The sequence below is a fragment of the Sturnira hondurensis genome, unplaced genomic scaffold (genome assembly GCF_014824575.4).
Source record: "Sturnira hondurensis isolate 20B ecotype Veracruz unplaced genomic scaffold, ASM1482457v3 Scaffold0018877, whole genome shotgun sequence".
Classification (NCBI taxonomy): Eukaryota; Metazoa; Chordata; class Mammalia; order Chiroptera; family Phyllostomidae; genus Sturnira; species Sturnira hondurensis.
The window spans coordinates 2,830,394-2,851,789 of record NW_028091508.1 but is presented as its reverse complement, the minus strand read 5'-3'; the positions used below and the strand labels follow the sequence as shown (position 1 = coordinate 2,851,789).

Sequence of the window (21,396 nt, the reverse complement as noted above, 5' to 3'; positions counted from 1 at the left end):
AGTTTACTGTGTGCCAGACACTGTACTAGGTGCTAGAAAAAGCAAGATAAGAAAAGGCAAGCAGGCCCAGGTGCCCTCTCACCTCTAGGGCCCAATCGGGACAATAGAAGTTTGTAACTTCTGCTGCTGAAAAACTGTTTAATACGTAGCTACTGGCCTCATGAGAAAACTTGAGAGTAGAATCTTCTTTTCTAGGCACACTGATGACAATAATTTTTCATTTTAATTCTTTCTAAATTGAGTATTCAGACAATAAAATAATAGAACATAATATAAAATATAATACATTGCACTGTATATTTTACTATACAATATAATACAATAAAAAACATTCTGAACACTTCTTCTCTGGTCACTGCTAACCTGCATTTTGTCTTAGCAGCTCCCCAGGGGAATACTATGAAACTATTTGTTGTTCTTGTTCAGTACCATGAGACAAAGAAACAGTAATATTTCCAAACACCACTAGGTGGTACTAAAAGGCACCAGCAGGAAACCAATGGGCTGTTTGTTGAACAATGTTTGAGAAGTATTCCTCACATTATTATCTTAATTAGTAATTCAGAACTAATTAGGAAAATACATTATTAGTGAAAAATTTCATTAGTCTTAGAAAAATAAAAGCTATACAAAAGCATGAACTATAGCGCAAAAGACCTACTTTTTTTTAAAGGAATGAGTTCTAAGACTGGCTAAAGTCTCAATGACACAATCCTTATAATGAGGTAACGAAAAGTTTAATACTCTAATAGTTTCTGGTAACTGAGAAATAGCTTTTCTGTTAATCCATATATTTATATCATCTGACTCTACGCTTTTGTGTTCTATACTGCTTTTAGATCCAACACAAACAGTCCAGAGTATCAAGAAACACCAAGTTCCCCTAACAAGCTGTCTCATTGCTGTGCCTTTGATCTGCACTTGTCTCTTTTGTCTGGAGTATGATGTTTTACTGTACTGTGCATATGTGTGCATGTGTCTAAAATACTGACTAAGCCTAATGCTGGGAATAAAATAACACAGCCTCCAACTTAGGTTTGCATATCAGTGACAGAAACAGGCCAAGCCACTGCTGAAGACAGTGCATACAACCCATGATGACTGACAAGGGTGGACAGGTTCCAAAGACCAGGCAAAGGAAGAGGTTGCACTGCCCACCACTGGCAGGAGCCAGGGGGTAGGTGGGGGATGAGGAGAATCCTTCTGAACCTGTGAGAGGAGACTAGGATTTCAGAGATGCAGTGTTAAGGACAGAGAAAAGCAAGATGCACAATGGCTTGAGAGGGATTTGGCCCACAGCATTTTCAGAAAAACTAAGAGAACACAAGGGAAGTGACACATGGAGAGGCTGGACAATGGGTAAGTGTGGCCATACAAGTGTGTTCTGCCAGGCTAAGGTTTCATGACTTTTTGAATCCTTGATGCCACTGAGGCTTTTGGTCAAAGTAATTATGTGATCAATTTTAATTTTTATTAATATTAAAAAGCTGTATATTTATCAACTCTGAGCGAGGACTCTAGCACTAGAGTCAGGGTTCAAATCCTAGCACCACCTCTAATTCTTTGTGTGATATGAGACAAATTACTTCACCTCTCTTGGCTCAATACGCTCATCTCTGAAATAGGAATAATGGGACCTTTATATCAGAGTAATGATGAGGAGCACTTATAGGAGTGTCAAACTCATTTTCACCGGGGGCCACATCAGCCTCAAGGTTGCCTTCAAAGGGCCGAATGTAATTTTAGGACTGTATAAATGCAACCACCCCTTAACAGTAAAGTGAGAGCTCTTGGCACTGCTGCCGGGTAGAAACAAGGTGCCAGCCGGATTCTGCCCGAAGGCCTCCTGTTTCCCACCTGTGACTTAGAACAATGCAATTGTTATTTTTAACACTGCACTCTGGAGGCTGGTTGTGAGAAAGCAACTAAGGCAGAGAGAGGCTGAAAATGGGGATGGAAACAGACTTTCCTTGAGGTGATGGGTGTACGATACAGTGTGTAGATGTTTTATAGTATTGTACACTTGAAACCAGTAACCTCATACGTTCAATAAAAAATATAAATATTTAACAATGAATGTTATCTAGTATCTTCAACTATGATTTTTCAATAATTTCCAAAATTTTAATGAAAAAGTGAAAAAATGGTGTTTCAAATCTATTGCTATACATAGGATGACTATATAACTGATGATCTAAACAAGAACCTTCTTCGAGAATAAGAGGAATTCTAACAGTGATCACCTGGGGCCACAGGAACAAGCCAAGACTGTTGCAGGCAGACCTAACGTATGGTTACATAAGTGTTAAATTCAAATTTTAATGCCTTCATCTAAATTTTTTCAGCACACATTATCCAGAGTGGGACACAAGTAGGTTTACAGTTTTAAGTTCAGGAAACAGAGTTTATTGAGGAACTGAGGCAAGAAAGGATGAACTGAACTTCAGGACAAAATTAACTGGTACAATTTGAATGCGATGAAGGAAGCAGAAATAAAAGGGTTAAAATGGTTTGGTTAATAATGGGATGTGAGCCAAGAAATGGGTGGAGTCCCCAGGGAGGCTGTGGTTTCTGACTTCGGAAATTCTAAGACATGGGAGAACCTGAAGGAGGGTCAGCTTATGGGGTGACAGGTAAGAGAACATCAAGATCTTTGTCTTTGTTCACCTGTCCTCTGAGATGCAGATCACAAGACTCAGTGTCTCTGGCACTCTATTCCATTTACTTTTATATCTCTGTCACCACTGACCACATATCAAGACCATTTCTCAGTTACTCTCAAATCCCAAATACCTGGCATGTTAAATGTTTGCTAAGTGTTTTTGAGAAGTAGAAGGAGGGGGGGGTATGCATTTTTTTGAGTAATGCACAAGAACACAAATGATAATTAATTTTTTTACCTGCTTCAGACTCAGGAGGAGAATAAAACTGACCATCAGAGAGACCACCAGGTAGAAGTGCTGCCCTCTCCGAAGCACCCTGAACTATCAGGAGTCCTGGAAGAGAAGAGAACCAGATGCTGGGAATGAGATATTTGTCCCAGTAGCTTCTCTGCAATAGTAACCGGAATAAAATGATGCTAATATAATATATTTTTAAAAATTTTACCAATAAGAGGTACTTTAAAAATCTTTTAACCAAAAAGTAAGTTTTATTAATAAACTATGAACCTGTGCAGTAGGGACAGATTGCAACTGGTTTTTAAAAACTGCCTCATTACTCACACGATTCTTTCAGTATCTACAGCATCCTTGCATGAGAATATATCCTCCCTACAGAAATAATATCAAAATCAAAAGACAAAGCAAAATTCAAAACTTGGTCATCTCGTACAAGTGGCCAATAGGCTGTATTTGGTTAGAGAAAAACTCAGATGTGAAACATAAAAAATGAACAGACTTTTATAAATATAAAAAGAGTAATTAAGATGGTGAAGTATTTATCCATTAAAAACGTCCTTAGAAAAGAAAGCTAATTTAAAAAGACAGAAAAAAGGGAAGCATGATGTGGATAGCTCAAGAACACTAACACCTGATGAGAGAGGCCATCAGTAATGAGTTCTTTTGACAGAACCTGAGTTAAGAATAAGAAAAAGTCAGACAATGCACCAGGCCAAATAGCAGGAATCAGGTCTGTGCATAAAATGTGCTACAGATAATGAAAATAAACGCTACTGTAAATTTTTTCATTAATTGTGTGTTCTGCTTTATTAGTTATTTTGAATATGGTTTAATTATATAAGCATTCAGGCTTCAGTCACATTAACAGTTGTTCTGTTTACAATAAAGTTCAATCTGATCTCTATATATAATTTAAAAATTACTCCCATTAACTTTATATGTCCCTCCCCCACAATGTTTTCATTAAGGAAAAGACTGAACAGGACAGAAACAGCTTGGTCTGATTAATGTGGTTTAAAACCTACTCTTGAATAATTCTTTTCTTAGCAATTTCTTTTTTGTAAATGACATTTTCCAAAAGAAAATCATTTGCAAGGTTACTTGTCCTTCTGCTGTGCCTTGAGGTTATAATCATGTTTAACTTTACATAAGACACAAGACTTTTTTCCTATTAGGCAGAGCAAATAGAGCCAGATGACTGACAGCGCATAAAAAACAGCATGCCTTAACTCTGTCCAGGTCTTTGTGCTGAGCTTCACATCACCTCCCAGAGGCTGGGTGGGGTGTGGGGGCTTCCCCTAAGGCCAACACTGAGAAGAGAATTCCAGCCCAATAATCAATCATAAAGCTCAGGGACTCACTCCGCCTTCCTACTCCGTTCAGGGATACTCAAAGCCACACAGGGAGATTAAAAGGGCTTTTGCAGGACTGGGGATTCCGCAATGCTGACTGTCACTCAACTACTCAGAGGAGGGCAGTGAACACCTGAGGTGGCTGAGCATTTCATGGCTTGCTATTTCCTGCTCCCAAACTCCATCTTCATCATTAACCCAACAGTTATATCCAGCCATTCAACTATTCTGACTGTGGCCCATTAAAAGCCACTAGCTGTATGAATAGCCATGTGAATAGCCAGTGACTCTAGGGAATCACTGACTTTTAGTTGCTGACTCAGCTCCCCTGGGAATGGTCTTATATTTCTCTGTCCCTAGACAATAGTTCTGTTTAGATACATCAAGTGCCTAGTGACCTGAGGGTTATAGTAATAAGGAGAAAAAAAACGACCTGTCTGAGGAGAAAGAGGTGTTGGCTATTTTTGTTGTTTGAATGCGTTTTTCACCAGTGTTCACACTTCTTCGAAGGCAGCCAGGTCTGACAGCTGAAGAAAGGAGTCACATTCTGTCACTGTCCTTTCATCCAACCCTTCTTGTGATTTCTGCTATACCCACTAACAAAGAAGACATCATAATCCACCTAACTCCACCCACCTGCAGCTCCACGCAAATCCAGCTAAGTATCTAGCCAGTCTCAGGAGGATAACTTTGAGACAAACTTACTGTTTTCTTCTTCTGCTTCTTGAGGTAACACTTTGAAATCCAGGAACCATGTCTCAATCCAGGCAAGGATGAATGAAATAATGGGCAGCACATAACCAAAAGCTCCTTGAGAGAAAAGCTGGAAGAACAGATGTAACCAGCAGAGAGAAACACAGTTACTGTGAGCTTACAATGAAAAAAGAGGTCTTGTCATTATAGGTGGTATTATTCAGAAAAAGTAGTAGGCCATACCTTTGAGAGGATCACTTTTGCTAGTAAAAAGGCACTGGTCACTGCTGTCGTCAACTGAAAGACACATAATTCAGCACCACTCAAATTAGACATTGTACACTGCAGAAGCACCTTCTTCACACAAGACCCGCCTGAGCCAGAAGCACATAATGCCTGAGAAAGCTAAGCCCAGCCTGGCTCTTTCCCACATCACTTTAGCTCTATTCCCTAAACCCAGGCTGGGGCAAAGTGGGCTTCTAGGTGGCACACCATCCCAGGTTGGCTCTCATGGCTTCCTTTCTCCCACATTTTAGCAAACTGGTACGTTGAGAAACTAAGTTTTATCCAAAGACACTATCACAGAGGAGGAACAGTGAAACACAGAGGCAAGGCTCCCCCGGGGGGTTGGGATCATCTCACAGGACCTGCCCTGTCATTCTATCCTCTAAGATCTGGAGCAACGTGACACCCAGCCAAAATGAATGCTGAACAGTGGCCTTGACTGACAGAATGGAGGGCAGGGGATATCAGGTGTCATGCTCAGTCAGTATTAACAAAGTTACAGAGTCAGTATTTGTTAGCAAAAACACAAACAGCTAGCACAACGGCACATACACGAGGCACAGCGAGCCACTTTGGGGAGGAAGCATTTTACATTCTGATACTAATTAACTTTACAGATAAACTAAGTGCTCTTTAGATCCCGGCTGACTTCTTCCAGCTGCCTCGACCCTTTCTACAAATGTTTTTAAAAATAAAAATCAGAAACAATAAAATGAATGTGCTAAATCTGACCTGTCCTTTGATCATTTACAATGAGACATTGAAGATAACTTTCTTAAAACTCTCACAGAGTGTCAACCACTTTTCTGAGGGGGGGAAAACACTGAAGCAGATGGACTGACAAACACTAGTGCATTTTGCACATCAAAGAGACTCAAATAGGTACTATTATAGCACATTGGAAACGGACAACCATCACAGCTATTTGATATTGGTAAAAGCATATTTAAGACAGGGAGTCAAGACTGGCTAAAACTGTCAGCCCACATCCATGAAACGGGAGTTTGGGGCTCAACTGATAGTCTAACAATTCTGGGGAAGCTCAGAAGAGATGGCCCGGGCGGAGGTGGCCGCTGGTGCACTGTACCTTAGGACTGCTGGACAATCCTACACCAGCCCACACACAGACCTCATGCTCCAAAGGCAGGACCGTGGGTTACTCCTAAACAGCATTCCCGTCATATACTGGCCTTATTAGACCTCTCAGAAAGGTGAGTGTTCAGATGTCTAAGGAAATGGCAAAAACAATTCATGCAGAATTGCTTATAACTCTTTAAATCAATAAACATTTATTAAGGGTGAATGGCACATGTCAAAGATCTATGCCAGATGCAATGAAACAAATGAGTAAAAAGAGGCCACTGCATTAAAGGAGCCTAAAGGCAACAATAAAAAGGAGCATGAGAGCTTTTCCTTTTACAACTGAGGGGAAAGGAATAAAACAGGGAGGAAGGCAATTATCAGAATAAGCAGAGAGCAAGTAATAAAAAATCACCAAGCAGTTTTAACCCACAGGAAATTTTCTAAGTATCTTTGTGAACGAAGTACTGATCTTACCTCTCACTGTAAAATGAGGTAGAGGGTAGGTTGGTGCTTGGCCAAAATCCTGTTGGGACTCTAGATCTCTCTTTTGGCTCAGTACCCATACGAACTACCCCAGTCAGTCACTACCACTGGAAAGAAGCCCTGGAGGGTTAAACCTGTTGAAGTGTGGCGGAAAGGGACTCAGGCAGAGCTAGTGGCGTTCAGCCTGGATGGAAACAGCCTCTCCTCCTAGCTGAGCCCTGTTGTGAGCAGGGCCCAGCCCAGCAGCACTGGAGATGAACCATTCACCCGGTGTACTCACCGCTATTGCCCACCAATGGCGCAGTCTGCATACAGCATAGGCAAGTATTAACACTTTGAATCGAAAAACTGCCAAAAGCTATATTAAAAAGAGATAAGTTTTTTTTAAAATACATACAAAAAAACAAAAGGTGAGTAATTTAGATTTATGAGGAACCCACCAAAGTGTCTTCATTATTCTGACTGCCTGAGGATCGCCACAGACTAACGCTGGTCTGCAGATTAGCACTTGAAACCCTTGCTCTAGAATTCATTACCACCACCCAAGTAAGTGTTCAAGTCAACTTCCCATCCTCAACAACAAGACATAAATTAAATGTTTGTCTTTCCTTTCTGTTAGAGTGCCTACATATTTTTGATACACTTTTAAGGTTGGAAAACATGTTTTAAAAGTTGACTTACATACTTCAGGTACAAATGCTGATTTTGAAGGGTATTGGGTTTTTAGTCAAGCCCAAAGGGAAGCTCTCGGGTGCTGGAAGAGTTCAGCCTATGCCAGTAGCTACTATCTGCTTATTTAGGGTAATTCTGGGACTTCTGTGAAACTCGTTAGTGTATTATTATTCCATGCAGTCCCCACAACAAAAACCACATGAGTCAAGTGCTATCACACAGATAAGACGGACACAAAAACTGTCCAAACCACACACTCCTCAGAGGGAAGCCAGGATCTGAATCCAGGGAGCCTGACTGCAAAGACCACTAGACTCGTAGCCACTATACCGCAGCTGCCTTAGTGATTAGGAAATAAACAGAATAGTTTACCAATTTTACTTGGGAAATATGCTTATTCTGAGTTGGGAGAAGTCAGGCCGGCTCTTGAGACTCAGTGTCAGAGTTTGCCAATAGTTCCTCACTAATCAAAACTGCTGAAAGGCCAGAGGCTAAACTTTTTGCTGCCGTGGATTAGGTAACTTCATATAAGATCCTTTTACATGAATGACATTGCCAAGCTGTATTTGTTTTTACTCTGCTGCTTTCATCAAAAATGTGTTTTCCAACAATCTCCTAATCCTTTAGTTTCTCTACTCATTCTAAAGTCCATCTCTGTATTCTGGACTTGGCAAAAGGATAAGTCTCCATCTTGAAGTCTCCCAGATCCCAAGGTTTCTTGGAGGCTGTGCCCCTTTCCCAGCCCATGCATGGCAGTTTTTCCCATCTAAGCTAACAGGCCCTACCTACCTATTTGTCCAGTAACCCTTAAGCTTAGGGTACAGACAACCAATGGCGATCTGACTGGTCAATTAATCTGGCTTCCTAACAATTCATGACTCTGGCTATTTTAACGTAAATTCAGCAAGGGCAATACAGGGAACAAAAGAAAAATCAATTTTGTTGTTTATATATCAACTGTTTCAAAAATAAATATCAAGAGATTTGGAATATAACATGTTCTGCCACCAACTTCAGTGACCTAGGGTAGGTTAAGACACTGAACTATGAAACCTAATTTCTTACATTAGTAATTTTCCAAACACTTTTGGAAGCCAAAACACTTTTCTGCAGCAAAAAACACCTTTTCTTCTTTACGTACTGTAAAAAACCCTAATACATAATACCGATAAGAATGAACCCTAACATACCACACAGATAAAAATGAACCCTAAGATACTATACAGATAAAAGATAAACCCTAACACACTGTGCAGATAAAAATGGAACTAGTTAGGCAGCAAGGGGATGATGAGGAGGAATCCCGATCTCTGCTCATTGGGAATTCCTCTTCTTTCCCCATACACGATTCTGCAGGCCCCTCCAAAAACAAAACAAGACTTTTCAGAACTGTTTGAAAACCATTAGAAAATATAATTATTAAAATTCTTGACCTGGCTGATATAGCTCAGTGGATTGCACACAGGCCTGTGAACCAAAGGGTTGTTGGTTCGATTCCCAGTCAGGGCACAGGCATGGGCTGCAGGCCAGGTCCCCAGTAGGGGGCGCACAGAGGCAACCACAAATTGGTGTTTTCCTCTCTTTCTCCCTCCCTTCCTGTCTCTATGAAAATAAATAAATAAAATCTTAAAAATATAAAAATAAAATAAAATTCTCAACCATACATGATGATGACAGTGACTGCAGGTGGTTCTTTGAGCTTCTGTTTTCCATGTATTATTTCACTAACTCTTCAAAATGCTGATGATCCCATTTTAAATACCGAGGAAACTGAAACTTAGACCTAGTGTATTCAAAGATATAAAACTAGTAATAATGTTGTGAATCAAACCCAGGTTTTTCTGACTTTAAGGGTCCTACTTGTAACCACTGTGCATGCAGTTTCTAAAGACAGTGAATAAAGTAGTTAAAATGAATTTGGGAGAACTCACTGTGAATTTTAATTGCCTATGCTGTGTCTAACACAATTGTCTCTGATTTCCTTACACTACAAAGAGATCCCATGGAGATGCAGCAAACCCAGAGTCACAGTGTTTCCTCGAAAGACACTACCAGCATTCATTTGACTAAAACGCCTGCCTTATCTGCAGATAAATGCAGCCACGTAACTCTACAACTGGCTTATGTAGTCCAAGTCCACAAACACGTAACTTTCCTCAAATTCTATCAGAGAAAAATGAAACACTGACTGTTATTAAAAAACACTGAAATCTATGCTGAGACAGAACAGAAGCTGCATTTCATGATGTTGTTACCTAAAAAGATAAATTTTCCTTTTAGTGATTCATAGTTAATGGCTTCTATTTCAGCCATTTAAAAGAAAAAAGGCTTTTCTCCAAGAAAACCAGAATGGCTTCTGCTGCCTCCCTCACCTCTCATTATTCCTTTTTATCCTTGAGATGAAGAGACAATTCTAAGAAAGAGGGAAAGAAACAACACAGGAATAATGTGTTGTTCACATTATTCTGTTCACAATAATGTGTTGTTCAATAATGAATAATTGGCCAGGAACTACACAAAAAAGGAAAAGGAGAGTTCAAGCGAGAAAGCAAATAGAACTGCGCAAATTTTGAGGTCTATTACAAAGAAATTTGCCTTTTGGTTAACTCATCATATCGGAAATAAAATATATAAGAAATATACAGGAGAAAACACTTACAAATATATCAAAATAAGAAGAGTAGAAGTCATAGTGCACCACCTCCTTCTCTAACGTGTTCTCAATGCCTCCATTCACCTAGGAAGAAAGAGAAAGAAGTAAAAACAAAAAGAGGTTTACATGTGAAAGTTACACAAGAAACATGCAAGTAAGGTTTCATATATACTCTTCTGCCTATCTTCTCACAATCCAGAAATGCTAAGATACAGAACTCTCGTACTTCTAAGTAGAAAAATGCTGAATCGCATTCCCCACTTAATTCTGAATTCATTCAACAAATGTAAATGTATAATGAAAAACAATGTATTTTTGTAGTTCATATTTTAGCAAACTAAAATTTTAAATTAAAAAAAGCCCTGAAACTTTATCATAGAAGAAAAAAAAAACTTAGCCCAGACTTAAAATCCTAGAAATATATACTTTGAAAGAAGAGAATTCACATTTCTCTAGGACTTCTCTCACTTTCTATATTACTCTCCACTGTTTAAGGTCTTGGAAGTAGATTTGACAGAACTTACTTTCAGAGTGGATATAGGTTATGAAAAATACAAAACAAGCTACTCCGTTAAGAAGGAGACTGCACTTGTGGCCTGAGTCTCTGGGTACAGTTTACTAACGAAGAAGAAAGGGAAAGGCAGGAGTGGACGCATGTTGGGAGAGCCCACGTTAGGTGAAACATCAAGCTGAACAAGGCAGGTAGGTCATGATACAGCAAGTCACTAACTTCTGGAACATCTCAAAACCATGTGTCTAGGCTTCTCTAGAACCTGTAAGAGCTCTCTATTACACCAAGTGCAACATTTCTGCCCGGGAAAGAACTTTTAATAGTTTAGAACCAGCTTACCTATGCAAGTTCATTTTTCTACAGGCATTTTCTGCAGACACTTTGTACCTGGGCTAAAAGTTTCTCTTCCTCTGTCCCTGTTTCCTCCAACACACACACACACACACACACACACACACACACCAGAAGCACACACTCCTGCCTCAGTGCTTCTGCTCACCTTGATCTCCAAACCCTTCCCCTATTGTTTCCACACTAATTCCAATTCCTTCTTCTATCCCAAATTCCACCTGTCCTTCCACATCCAGTCCAGTCTGTCTCCTCCACCTACTCCTCAGATATTTCCAACTCACTGACTTTCCCCTAATCGGAATTTCTGTAATTGGCCATCGTGGTGTAACTACAGAACACAGTGACAGTGGGAAATAAAATCAGAATCAGAAACAGGAGGGTAATAAGTACCTGAAACACAAATGTAACAATATGAGAGAATAATAACCAACATTTCCCTCTCATTCAAGGAAAAATTCATTTCAGTTAATAATAAATTACATAACCTATAATTATGAAGAATTTTAAAACTTCCATGGGGCTGCTCTACAGGACATATTTTCATTTGATCCTCGCAGGAATTCACAAGGAAGGTGAGATAGGTATTAAACCTAGAGAACTTAAATGGCTTACCTTTTAAGGCCACAGAACTAGTCGTGACTGTTCTGCGTCAAATTAGAAGCATTCTGACAGTTTCTAGTATACCAGTTAGAAAATAATAAAAGAAGCAAAGGCCTTTTTTGAACCATAATCTTAATCAAAGTGTCAAAAGCTAAAAAAAAAAAAATCAACAACTTCCTTTCTATTGCTTTTTAGATTCCTGTCCTTATCAGTCTAAAGAGCCCGAGAGAGACGAGTGTGAAGAGAAAATAGAGTCCTCAGGGAACTCAAGCCATGGTGAATTAATTACAGATCTATTCAGGCAACCAGTTCACTCAGAGGTGCACTAGGCGGCCCTACACAGAATCAGAACCATCCCTTCAATGGGCCCCAAACACCAGCTGCCCTAAGGCCTTTCATAGGAAAATGAACCACAGTGGAATCGGCCTTCTCTCCGCTCGCCAGTCCCTGCACTCCAGGCGGGGTCAGTGCCCGCTGACCCCCTGGAGCAAGGAAAAGTGGCTAGGCGGAAGTCCTACAAAGCAAAGTATTAAGTTACNTCAAAAGCTAAAAAAAAAAAAAAAAAACAACTTCCTTTCTATTGCTTTTTAGATTCCTGTCCTTATCAGTCTAAAGAGCCCTAGAGAGACGAGTGTGAAGAGAAAATAGAGTCCTCAGGGAACTCAAGCCATGGTGAATTAATTCCAGATCTATTCGGGCAACCAGTTCACTCAGAGGTGCACTAGGCGGCCCTACACAGAATCAGAACCATCCCTTCAACGGGCCCCAAACACCAGCTGCCCTAAGGCCTTTCATAGGAAAAGGAACCACAGTGGAATCGGCCTTCTCTCCGCTCGCCAGTCCCTGCACTCCAGGCGGGGTCAGTGCCCGCTGACCCCCTGGAGCAAGGAAAAGTGGCTAGGCGGAAATCCTACAAAGCAAAGTATTAAGTTACTGTTAAGATTGCATAGAACAGTTTGGTCCCCATATGCTTCTGAAGGCCTAAGTACCTTTTATACTTTTTCTTTGTTTTGTTAAAGACCAACACTAGAGGCAGTATACGATATGTGTATCTCCTCAGCTAAACTTTATATCGCACGTAGCTTTTTGTGGAGCTTGCAACACCTGAATCAGCAGCCTGTAACCTGGTACTCAGTTACGGTACAGAACACACTGACAGTAACCAGAGGGAAGGGAGGAGGGAAATAACGGGAAAAGAAGAAGGTAGTCAAGGAACATGTCATGAATAAAGGACCCGTGGACAAAGCCAAGGGGGGTGAGACTGAGGGTGGGGGTGGGTGAGGTAGAGGAGAGTGGTGGGGGGAGAATGGAGACAACTGTACTTGAACAATAATAAAAAAACAATAATTAAAAAATGAATTTTAATGATTAGAGATTTAAAGAGATAAAAGAAACTGGATGGTACGGTGTGTCGTGAAAAATCCAAGTTAGAATTGATAATGCAAAACAAACTGAACTAGAAATTTAATTCTTTTAAAAATAGTATTTAAAAAAGTCATGATGTACTATCTTAGAGATCGTATACTTTAGTGATCTTTTAATTTTATAACCAGGGAAACTAAAAGTCAACGGGAAAGTGACGATAAAAATACATTCCTTAATTCTTGGGCTGGTGATTTTCCATTTATAACACATTACACAGATGTAAACACAGCTTCTCATGAGCGAGACCGAGTGCAGCCCACTGCACTGCCAGTTCAGTTTTTCTGAAGCAAGAAAAAGAAGTGAGAAGCGAGATCCTGTGATCACAGCTCCGTCTGATGGCCTCTGTCACTTAAAGGCACGCAGGGAGCTCAGCGGTAAACCAAGGAGGCCCTTGATTTTGTGGTGCCACCAGAATTTTCCAGTGTGCCCCCTAAAACTGCTGCTATGCTGTCCTGTCAAAAGATGCCTCTCTCTTTCATCTCTCATTATATAGCTCTCAGTTTTGGAAACATATTACTCCTTAAATACACATTAATTTAAATATTCCCTTTAACATGTACATATGGAACACATAGTAAAGGAGATACAAAATTACTGTGTCATATCAGTGGTTCGTTGCTTTTAAACAAAAATAAGGCGTATCTATAGTGCTACATTAATACAAGAAAACTCTGTAAACAGATTCATGCTGCATATTACTGTGATTCTGAAATAAATCTTATTTTCTAATAGTTTTGTTTCTCTAGTAAGGTAAAATTCAATGAGTCCAATTAACCTAATTTCTAAGAGTCTAGAGTGTAGAACTAAAATTGCTGTTATGAATCAGAATATTGAAGTTTAGATTAAGATGTTGACTCTATATAAAAAGGCAAAATCAAAAAACCCTTTCAAATGAGAATCTCAGCATCTTTTCATATTTTTTCTATTTTAATAAATTTCTCATAAAGCACCTAGTACTATACCTAGCAAAGAGTAACCTCTTAATAAAAAACAATAGCCATGCCCTGGCTCGTGTAGCTCAGAGGACTGAGCACAGGCCTGTGAACCAAAGAATCATGGTTCAATTCCCAGTCAGGGCACATGCCTAGATTGCAGGCCAGTTTCCAGCAGGGGATACACAAGAGGCAACTGTACATTGATATTTCTCTCCCTATCTCCTTCCCTTCCCCTCTAAAGATAAATTAATAAAATCTTAAAAAAATAAAAACAATAACAACAACCAATAACTAATACTACCTAGGACATAGCAAATATGTCTTAGAAATAAATAAACTATTGAAAATGAAGACAGCAGACCACTTTTGCCTGGGTGAAAAGCATTTTGGAAGAGTTTACCTATTATTGTTGGTAAGAAAGGTAAACAGAAAACCAAGGCTTTTGGAGAAAACATATTATTTTGGATTAAGTAAAATACACCAGGGTAAACTTCACCTGTTACTTTTACTTTTATTTAATAAATGTAACAACTAGAGAACTTAAAATAACACTTGAAGTTTGCATTCTATTTCTATTGGACAGCACTGGCCTAGACCTGTGATTTTCAACTGGTGTAGAAAAGAGTTTTTAAACTGGCCACAAGAGTTTTTAAAGCATGCAGTACCTGACTATTTAATCAAGGGCACTGACTGACCTCTTTTCCCTTAGATTGTCACATTAAAAAAATGACAAAAGCCAACGCAACAAGAGTCATTTGGTGTGAATGAGCGAAAATTATACCTATTTTTTGTCAGATCGGCAAAAAATATATTTTTTGGTGTGCTGTAAAAATTTTGAAATCAGTTTATGTGTGCCATGAGATCAAAAATATTGAAAATCACTGGTTTAGACAATTACTTAACAATATAACTGCATAAACCAGACAAAATGTAGATAAACCTCCAAATGTTTCTAGAACATTTTTGATAAAATATAAATTAATAATCTGTTTGCAAAAAGATAGAGTAAATACATGCAAACTCTAAAGTATGGGAATTAGAAAAGTAGATGCAACATGTAGAACATATTCCAGAAGCATGCTACATTTCTTTCAAGGAAGGATCATAATTTTTTCTGAAAAGGGACAGAGAATAAGCATTTTTGCCTTTGTAAGACAAAGGGACTCTGTCACAACTACTCAAGTCAATCACTCAGCATAAAACCCAGCCATAGACAATATGGCAGGGCTGTGTTTCAATAAAACTTTATTTATAAAAGCAGCCCAGCTGAATTTCACCTCCAGGCTGTAGAGTGCCAACTCTTGTTATATAGCAAAACACCACAAATTCAAATTTCAAAATCCCAGACAGAATGAGTTTTAAATTAACTAGGTTTGGTTTAAAGAATAACAGTAAAGAAAAAAATGTCCAACTCTGCTGGAGAAGACCAATGTTGCCTCAATTGGAAAAAAAATGGAATTCACTAACTGAGACAGAAATGATGAAAAAAAATAAGAACCCTGGCATGTGTGGCTCAGTTGCTTGGAGCATCATCCCACAGACCAAAGGGTCACAGGTTCAATTCCCAGTCAGGGCACATAACCAGGCTGTGGGTTCAATCCCTGGTTGTCTCGTGTATAAGAAAGTGGCAAACCGACTTCCCTCCCTCCCTCTCTCTCCTTTTAAAAGCAATGAAAAAAATGTCCTCAGGTGAGATTAAATAAATAATTAAATAAGAAAATTATGTTTGTCTCTGGAAACAATTCTTATATAGTCATGGGGAAAAAAAACACTTACATTTAACTCTATTATCCACAGTAATGTTACAAATAAGAGGTCAAAGGTGACAAACAAACAGAAAGTCCTCCTAACATCAGATATGCTTTTTTTCTCCCTTCCTTCATAGGACTCGATCCTGGCCATGAGCTGTGTAGGGTTGATGGAGTGGACATCGTGCAGAGAAGCATGAGAAGTCTGGCTGCCTGTGAGAGTGTTCTCCATGTCTTCTGGCAGGGAGTTCATTCTGGAGGGGAGTTACAGGAGCCTTTTCCCAACTTCACCATCCCTGGAGAGAAGAAATCTTTAGGGAATAAAAGAGAGACACCATGTTAAATAAGAGCTCACCTAATACCTTAGCATTACCACCAACCACCACGTAACTGTTTCTCTGAGCATCAGAGAGTCTTCACTGAAGACACAGAGAGAAAGTGAAATGAGAAGCAATTCTTTTAAGATTTTCTTTATTGTCGTTCAATTACGGTTGTCCCCATTTTTCCATTACTCTCCACTGCCTTACCCACCACCTATTCTTAAGAGAGGAATAAAGGGGGGAAAATGGGACAACTGCAATAGCATAATCAAAATATATTTAAAAATCAAAAATTAATACTACAAAGTAGCTATATTTAAAAGAATGACAGTAGAGAAGAATGCAAATTTACAGCAGTAAAGGATAAAGACAGAATATTAACCACAACAAAGAGGTGTGCCTGATAACCTGGTGGCCTCTTGCTGAACAAGCAAAGCCAATTCTCTTGCTGTGCCACGGACAAAACCTCTACAATTCTGTGTAACTCCACAGGGACTAGGGAAACATTAACTGAATCACTTCCCAGAGAGCATGTAGCCAGTAGGTATAAACCAGCTCTAAAAATCTGTGTTCTAAAGAGGAAGGAATTGCTTTCCACCAAAGGTATCTAAAACACCAAATTAAGCATTTCCCCATCACCTCTTAGTAAATACACATTTCTGGGCCTCTCCTTAGGAAACAAGTATGCACCCTGCAAAACAAAAAGTGCACCTAGTGCTTTGCTGATCGGTTGGCTCTGAGGAGGCAGATTGAGGGACTGAGGTGCTGTTGTCTGCTGTTGCCCAGATGAGTTAAAAAGGGAGGCAGGAGCGTCAGAGTGTCCTGGGACGTGTGTCAAGGACACTAAAAGAATTACACTTGAATTTTAGTTCCTCCTGTTGTAAGTATAATACGTGCAAAATAAGAAATTAGAAAAAATGCAAAAAGTAAAAGGAGGGGAGATACAATCTCATCAGTCAGAGATAGTGTTAGCATCTGATATATTCTTTATAGGCACATTATTTTAAAAGTATGGTTTTGATATTTTACAGAGTTGTGAACATACAATGTGGATGTGTGTATTCCATTCAGTGTCCAGATTTTAATCTAGTTACCATTATAACACATTTTTCATGTTAGTATAAATGCTTTATAAGTATATTTTAATGACTGTACCATAAGTATACCATAACTTATCTAATTATTCCCCTATTGTTAGATATTTAGGTTGTCGTCTAAATGGGTTATTATAGATATGATAAAGTCTTTTTTGATAGAGATTTTTATTGAAAGAGAACACATATACAATTCATGTATGTGTACCTGTACATAAGTGTACAGCATTTGAATTCTTCACAGGTCAACACACCACTGAAACTACTGCCAATGCCAATAAATTTGTACTCAGTGAGCACAGCCACTTTAGTGGACTTAGGCCGGGAATTAGAACTTGACCAAGCTTGTGCCTCTAGTCACTCTACCCTCCTTCTGTCTCCAGTAGGTAATCATTAACCCCACCTCTAATGACATAGATCAAATTTTGCCTAGAAGGTCTACATTTAATTTCCTTCAGATGTTCGAAAGAGGGTTACTAAATCAAGAAGAATGAATATTTTAAAGTATCTGAGTTCATATAACAAATTGCTTTCAAAATGTCATATTATTTTATTGCCACATTGTATGAAAATATGGAAAGGACTTTTGTTTCTGAATATGGGAAGGGAGAGAAATAAGGGTCAAGTGTAAAGAGACAGAGTTCTGGATTGTGAATTAAGAACCAAATGGGATCGTATTACTTTAGGGAAATGGCAGCAAAGTTTTGAAGTTTTATTTTACCCATCTTGAAAATGTTCTTAAGCTCTTCTTTCTGGACATTGCTAATTATTGTGGCAGAAAAAAAAGAGCCTGATGAACTGTGCACTTGTTCATAAGATCTGGATTCAAGTGACACACAGACTCCTGCCCATGTTACGTTGGCCAAAAAAAGGCCCATGCATTCAGTAGAGCCACAGGTATATAATATGATCTTCCCACAGGGAGAGGTGCTACAGGGAGGGAAGCTGGAATGTATGGCAAATAAAAATACCAATCAGTACACCTTCCATTTGCTGACTTTGCCTCCCCCATGAGGGGATCAGATCATTTAGATTACAAAGTCTTACTGTAAAAGCACAGCTTGGCCTTGTGGGGAGGAGGTTCTGCATCTTCACACAGAAGCTCCTATACTTATCAGCAGGGCATTTGTGTGTTGCTGAACTTGGTCAACAAAGCAGTACAACCAATACACGCATGTGGGAGTTACCTTTGCCTTTTCTATAACTTGTATGAATGATCCACTTTCATTCATACCATTCCTTCAAAAAAATAATTTGGTACCCCCCCAAACCCTGGCTGGGTGGCTTAGTTGGTTGGAGTGTCATTCTGTACGCCAAAAGGTTAGGGGTTCAATTCCCAGTCAGGGCAAATGCTTAGATCGTGGGTTCCATCTCTAATCAGGGCACATAGAGGAAGCAACAAATCAATGTTTCTCTCTCACATCAATGTTCTTCTCTCTCTGTCTCCCTTCCTCTCTCTATAAAATCAATAAATATATCCTCGGGTAAATATTAAAAAATTAATTTAAATTCTTAAAGCCATTAAACTATACAGAAAAGTCAACAAAGCCATAATTAAAACTCAGAACTGTTTTAGGAAGAAAATCATTCCCAAGGTAATTAGATCATTCTTAGTCTCACTCATTCCTCCTTCCCTGAACCCATTTCTCACGAATAAAAAAGAACAAAGCAAATCACTAACCTTAGGAATCTGAGGCCATTCTGAACAAAAAATTGACATTTACAATGACACATACTTGACTGGGAAAATGAGAATCATTATATGAAAATATAACTGATAATTAGCTAGAATTTGTATTTACATAGCTTCAATAACAAAGTTATCCAGAGCACAGACTGCTCTGAGCAGCCTGACTCTATGAAATCTTAAGAGTGAGAGACCCTTTCTGTTCTACAGCTACACGACTTCAGAAAGATTCGGTTCAAGTGTCAGTTCCTTCAGAAATACTTCCTTGGCACACTCCCCACATTCCCTAGGACTGTGGACATGTCACTTGTATTGCTCTCCACACTGTACCTTAATTATCCATTTACTTGCCTGTCTCTGCTACTATGGGGTGTGGTCCTAGAAGGTCCTGAATTTTTATTTATACGCCCCTGTGCCCACAGGAACTACCACAGTACACAGCACACAACAGGAACGAAACAGAAGTTGACTGAACACATTCTACCTGACAGATGTAATACAGAGGCTAGCACAGAGCAGAATCTCAAAATCCTCTGCTGAGTCTCCTCTGTTGAGGAGACTACAACTGTTTGTTTCTGAGAAAGGGTTTGGATATTTTCCCATATAATTTAAGTATTAAATATTTAGTTCTTGGTAATGTTGATACAGGTAGATCTGGCCAGATCGGTGGGCAGAGGAGAAGGGTCCCAAAGTAGCAGGAGAGGATGTGTTCCCTGGGTAAACAAGCTGCCTAGGCAGTGTCGCAACATCCCTGTAATCAACCCAGCGCTGTGCCTGACGGGGCAAATGACAGATTTCCTTGCCCCAGGCAGAGATGTGGCAGGAGGAAGCCTTGCCCAGAGTATGCACAGGGCTAGAATGTGAGAGATGAAGGGAAGAGCCCTCCTACCCACTTTCAGTTCCCAATTAAAGGGGAAACCACAGGCCACAGCAGCACGTGTACCAGAGGCTAACACGGTGGCAGCAGGAGGTGCTGACCTGCCAGTCTAGCCTGAGAAAAGAATAGGATTGGCTGGGCAGCTGAACCCTTCCAGAGCGCACAGCATTTTGGGCCGGGAGACTAAAGTAGAGGGAGGCCAGAGACTCGCCCCGTCTCTTCCTCTGGGATCTGTGCACGGCTGTGCGGGCAGAACACGGGCAGGACCAAGCGGGACCTGGGAACCGCATGGCTAGGTGACAGGGTGCCAGGCCCTGTGATCAGAGCCCCTGCAGGAGAGGCTGCAGCGGTTGCCTGTCGCACTGGGCCTCCCGTGTGGGAAGCAGGGGCAGTGCAGGCTGTGTGCACAGACTCCAGGGAGACTGAAGCCAGAGAACTGTCCACTTAGCAGCTTGGGCTTCACAGGGCAGTTAAGAACGGAGGGGGATTTCTGGGCATGGTTTTGGGTTTCAGTCTTTTGGGGAACAAACATCTTTTTCTGTGTTTTGCCTAACAGTGGATCCTGGAGTTGGGGAGTTTCCAGTTCCTCCAAATGGTACATTTTAACAAAAATGTTTTCCTCCCCCACCAACCTTTGTCTTATGCTTGTGTTCAATAGCTGGCAACTGAACCTCACTTTTGTTTGGTAGCACTGAGATGTTCTCTGGGGCTGTTTTAAGGAAAGCTATGGCCTGTAAGTATTGAATAGCTGTACATGCAGAAACAAAAATCTACAGTGCAAGAGTTATTCCAACCCTGGGGAAAGCACGGGGGATGAGGAGTGGGGTCAAGAATTATAAAATAAAGAAAAACATCCCCTTATCTTTTTCTCAGCATTGTGAGAGGAGACTAAGGATGCTCTTTTGTTGTTTAGGTTTTTTAAAACGAGATTCATGTAGTTATTGTTTTATCTAAATGGATAATTATCCTCCACTGTGCTATATTAGCCAGCTACTTCTACATTCATGCTGTATTAAACTATTGCAAAACTCAATGGCTTAAAACAATCCATATTTATTCTCAAGATCACAGGTCAACAGGCTGCCGTAAATTCAGCTTACCTAGTCTGACATCAGCCAGATAACTCTGCTACAGGCTGTGCTTAGCAGAACTTGGCTTCAAACTCTGTTGGGTGGGTGGGGGTCTAGGTCTTCTTTCTACAACTGTCTTCCTCCTTGGATCAGGACTGTCTGGGGCATACTCTTTTTATGGCAATTAGCAAGAGCTCATTAGAATAGCTAGACCATGTAAACACATGTAAAATCTCTATATAACATCATGTCTGCTCACATTTTATTGGCCAAATACATCTCAAGGCCAAACCCAAAGGCAGTAGAGCTCGGTTGTAAACTCTATCCAAAGAAACAGCATAGGTAAGTGAATATGTGTTGATTAACATTCCAATCTAGCACAACTATCAACGTTCAAAATTAGGGATTGAGAAACTATAGCCTGCAGATTAAATATGGCCCTTTGCCTGTTTTTAAACACTAAGTTTTTATTAACACCACCACGCCTACTCTTTTTAAAGATTTTATTTATTTATTTTTATATTTTATATAGACATGAGAAAGAAAAGGAGAGAAACATCAATTTGTGGTTTCCTCTCGCATGCCCCCTACTGGGAACCCAGCCCACAACCCAGGCATGGGCCCTAAGAATCGAACTGGCAACCCTTTGCTTCACAA

The 21,396-nt window shown here is 39.9% G+C and overlaps 1 protein-coding gene across 1 annotated transcript in view; it reads right to left on the bottom strand.

The window, feature by feature from the left end:
- Positions 1-2,743: 2,743 nt before the first annotated feature.
- STARD3NL (STARD3 N-terminal like) overlaps positions 2,744-21,396 on the bottom strand; it is a 40,636-nt gene continuing 21,983 nt past the window's right edge. The window contains exons 2-7 of the mRNA XM_037070660.1: positions 15,720-16,002; positions 10,128-10,205; positions 7,077-7,154; positions 5,189-5,242; positions 4,958-5,075; positions 2,744-2,996 (exon numbers count right to left, since the gene is read on the bottom strand). Of these exons, the coding sequence (XP_036926555.1) occupies positions 2,779-2,996; positions 4,958-5,075; positions 5,189-5,242; positions 7,077-7,154; positions 10,128-10,205; positions 15,720-15,944 (771 nt within the window). The 5' untranslated portion in view covers positions 15,945-16,002 and the 3' untranslated portion in view covers positions 2,744-2,778. The remainder of the gene's footprint in view (positions 2,997-4,957; positions 5,076-5,188; positions 5,243-7,076; positions 7,155-10,127; positions 10,206-15,719; positions 16,003-21,396) is intronic.